We start from the raw sequence: 4250 nt of genomic DNA, 5'->3' as shown, positions 1-4250 counted from the left end.
ATGAAATAAAAACTACCTTTTAACTCAGTCATATTGTACCTTTATTTAACAATGGATGCCAAAACCTTTACAAATGTCTTTGTATTTTTATATAGAAAATCACAATATTAAAGTAACTTGATTACTTTCCATCTCTTTTGGATTACCCCAACACCATATGTGTAAATAAAAACAAAAGAAATTAGATATCAGCAAAAGAAATATATCTATATATCTATAGAAAGAAAGATCCTTCAAATAAACCAAATAAGTTACTTGCTCATAGTGGAAAACAGAAATATTGAAAATAAAAGTATTAAAGTTTTGAAATATAAATGTAGTTATTAACGCATTAATTAAAGTAATGAAAAATATTCAGAAGTTGTTATATGTAATGTAAAGTACTGCCTGTTGTCCGCTAGGTGGCGGTGCGCTCCGCCAACGTTGATGTTCATCCGCCTGTAAACGAACAGTAGAAGAAGAAGAGCAGCGGCGTTGTCATGATGTCGCTGCTGTTGTTGTTGTTGTTGTTGTTGTTGTTGTTGTTTTTGTGTTGTTGAGGAAACCAGCGGATAAAAATGTGCTTTTAATTTCTTTTTGTACTTTTTACCAACCGGAAGCGCCTCCTCCGACCGGCTAACCGGCGGCTAGCAGCTGTGTTAGCCTGTTAGCTGGCTCCACCGGCTGACTTTAGGTTCGTACATTTAAATCTGCTACCAGCTGCACAAAGAGCTCATTCTGTAGAACCCGTAGAACCCGTAGAACCTGTAGAGAACCTGACAGATCATAGGAGTCCGTGTGCTTTAGCTCAAACTGCGAGCAGCGCACCTTCAGCGCGATGTTCCTTAAGAATTACTGCACTTTAAACTGTCACTGCTTAAATAACAAACACAACAACCGGGAGGATGTAAGTCCTTAGTTTTTATTAATTAGTAGAGTGTTGTAGTAAATTCGGCTCACACCAACTTTAAATTACACTGCAGAAATATCTGTTTGTCCACGGTTGCTCACTCCCAGCTGACATATTCCAGTGAGTGAAGTGAAGAGAAAAACACTCATATTCAACCTAGTTTACGTGAATTAAATAAAAACTGCTGATAGTTCTGAAATATCAGGTTCAACAGTGCACTGAAAAACCTCATGTTTTTGAGTTGAGTTTGGTTGGTTGACAACATCTCCACATAAACCAGTAGTTTCATATGTTCCCAGTTAAGTGACTCGCTGGTTTAATAGCTACAATAAGGTTCAATCCCTGAGCCCTTGAGCTAATCACTTAAACTGTTTTCCATTCAGAACATCATTTACAAAATGTCTGATTTAAACAATGAGCTTTATTTTGAGGACAGAAAACAGATTGATATATTTTTATTTGTTATTCTAAGTTTTTGTTATGGAGTTCTGCTCTACTTGTAGTGAACAGTTTCCTATGTAAATACAAGTCTTAACAAATGTAGCATGATCAGTTTAATTCAATTAAATCCACCATTTCAACAGTTCATCTCAACGGCTTCTTCTGTAGATTTATGTGTTTAAAAGGTGTAATAAAACATTATTTAATTCCTCTGAAATGTCACCTGCTGAAGCTGCTGTTATTTACATCAAACTCTGACTTTGCTGTTCATCCATTTGTTGTGTAAAAGCCTCTGTGTTTGTACTGGAGTTTGGTATGTGGAGTGACGTTCAGACAGCAGCCAGGTGGGACAGCTGCTGTACTTTTGTACAGTGTTTGTTGTTCGAGCTTTGGTTTGACTTGGTTTGCTCTTTTTGTCACCAGCATGGCGTCTCCGTTTAAAATCCCCAAAAAGAAACAGCCCGCAGGTTCTGACTCCGCCCACATGCACATGCAGTCGCCCCTGTCCCGCCTCCAGAGCGCCGCCCCAGAACTTAAGGTGGTATTACTCTTCTGTTAGCGTTTCTAAAGGTGGAATGTTTTATCTGTTCATTCATTTAAAGTGTCCTGACAGTGTCAACCTGTTTAAGGTGGTCTATCTTCTTTAAGGTGGTATTACCGCTCTGTTGAGTCTTGTTTTGTTTCAACAGAGCTATGGGGGTCAGTCCAGCAGAGGCAGCGCCGACAGGATGCATGCTGGGAGCTCATTTGGCTCCTCAGCAAACAGACAGAGGTTTGTAAGGCGCCCCCTACAGGCTGCGGTCTTCATTACAACATGAGTCTGAACCTGATTTCTTTGACTTCCATTCTAAGCGAGCCTCTCTTCAGGGACGTGGTCAAAACGCTGCTGGGACTCAACAGCCCGAACGGAGGGCCGTCCACAGCCAATCACAGAGCAGCAGGAGGCTGGAGCCGCCAACCACAGCCGGGGCAGAGAGCAGAGTCGTCCTCGGCCTGTTTCTCAAACGGGTGAGTTCACGGAAGGTTTCTGGTTCTGACTCACCGCCGCTCGAGGCTCTCGGGTCCCGGTCTAGACCTGGTATTAACGGGACCCGGTATTAACAGCAGTAAGTTTACAAACATTGCCTGCGACAGATTCTTCAGCATTTTAACCTTTTTGTAAATTCAGCACATTAAACATTAACTTCTTAATTTATGTCTGCGTCAGTTTGTCCCAGCGAAGGCAGGAGAGACGCACAGACTTCCTGGTGAACATTGAAAGAAAGCAAAGTGTGATGAGTGAGCTGTTAGCTGTGATAATATAAATCACATTAGAAATAATTTATTCTGTCTAGTTAACTAAAGTCTTGAACTTCTTATCGTTGCTGTTCCCATTTAAACAGCAGGGGGCGCTGTCTACTTACGGCTGGATGAAGGCTCAAAGACATCAGAAAGAACACAGTTTATATATTATTATACAGAAAACTTATATTTCCATTATTCCAATCTAATATACATGCTCACATTATCCAGTGACCTGACTTTATCACCTCCCCCAGCAGAGGGCGCTAACGTCCTTCCACAGCAAACACACTGACTACAGTTTATCTCCACTGTTACTGTTATTGATCAATAGAATATGAAATATACTGAAAATGATAGAAAATGTGGTGTAATTATTCTAAATATCGATATCAGTCCATCACTGTCTGGAAGACAACTTTGCATGAGAAATAAGAAATGAATAAAGAGCTTCTTTATTATTAAAAAAGTGACAGATACCCAAAATAAAGTACCGTGGAACATTACATGAGCAAGAAAATGGGTCTAAATAAAGTTAGATTCAGTCAAATTAAGGAGAAAAGAAGTGAAAAATCTCCTCGTAGCGACACTTACTTATTATTTATTATCTATTATTGTATTAAAATCACCCACAAACGGTTAAACTGAGCTTTCTGTTCCCTGTTGTATCCACCAGATGGCGCCCTAAGAGAGCGTCAGACCGACTGCTGCAGTCTGAGGTGACCTCACAGCCTCCGTCTCCGCCACAGAAGAAGAAAAGCGACGGTAAGCTTCGCTCACACAATCAGAATCATTGATCAGGTGATGGTCGACACTGAGCGATTGTATTGATATTTCCTCAGTTTGCGACGGTTCGTTCCTGCCGGCCAAAAGCATCTCTGTGCGATCGCCGGACTCTCTGGCGGCGCTGCGAGGCGAGGAGCATGCTGGGAGAGCGTGGAGGAGGGGCGAAGACGCCGCTGAGGGGAAGGTAAAGGTCAAAGGTCGTGAGTTCTCAGTGGGTGTTTTCTATGGTTAAAGCTGCTGTTACAGCGCGGAGGTCTGATAATAAAGTCAGTGTGAGGAAAAAGTGTAATAACATTTATCAGGATATTTATGTTAAGTCACAGGAAATACAACATTTAAGATGATTTTAAGTGAAAGAAATGTGAAATATTTGATCTAAACAATCCTTTTCTGTTTATAACGAGAAACTAAATGACAACATGTTCCTTTAATTCCTTCAGAGCGACGGAGGAAACGCTGTTGACTCTCTCTCAGGTTCAGATCAGACGTCAGAAGACGACTTTGTGTCTCCGCCCAGAGCCAGAAACAAACCCTCTGCGGATAAATCTCTTCCCAGAGGCGCCCGCGGACCCTGCGTCTCCTCGGCAACGACGCCCGACAGGAGGCGGAGTCTCGACAGGGTGGCGTGGCTCGCCGCCAGCAGCAACCTGCGAGATGATGTGAGGGAGAAAGAGAGACAGAAATGGAGGGAGTTCAAAGAGAAGACGACGTCCAAGAGATCGGCCGTCCTGCAGCTCCGACTGAAGAACCCGAAACCGACTCCGACAGAACCCAGTGAGTACGACGCAGATGTCAATACTCTATAGCATCTAGTCACATGATTAAATTAAGACTGATTTCTATGTGTTTCTAT

At 42.1% G+C, this 4250-nt stretch overlaps 1 protein-coding gene across 1 annotated transcript in view; it reads left to right on the top strand.

Moving 5' to 3' along the window:
- Positions 1 to 462: 462 nt before the first annotated feature.
- Positions 463 to 4250, top strand: part of senp7b (SUMO specific peptidase 7b) — a gene marked incomplete in the record, with an annotated part of 11267 nt that continues 7479 nt past the window's right edge. Inside the window, 7 exon segments of the mRNA XM_035677936.1 lie at positions 463 to 673; positions 1754 to 1868; positions 2020 to 2102; positions 2183 to 2338; positions 3288 to 3376; positions 3454 to 3581; positions 3838 to 4171. Coding sequence (XP_035533829.1) covers positions 1755 to 1868; positions 2020 to 2102; positions 2183 to 2338; positions 3288 to 3376; positions 3454 to 3581; positions 3838 to 4171 — 904 coding nt within the window.

This window comes from Morone saxatilis, unplaced genomic scaffold (assembly GCF_004916995.1).
Source record: "Morone saxatilis isolate NCDOM2014 unplaced genomic scaffold, NCSU_SB_2.0 Contig6, whole genome shotgun sequence".
Lineage (NCBI taxonomy): Eukaryota > Metazoa > Chordata > Actinopteri > Moronidae > Morone > Morone saxatilis.
The sequence above is the reverse complement of the archived record's forward strand: the minus strand, read 5'-3'. Positions and strand labels throughout refer to the sequence as shown.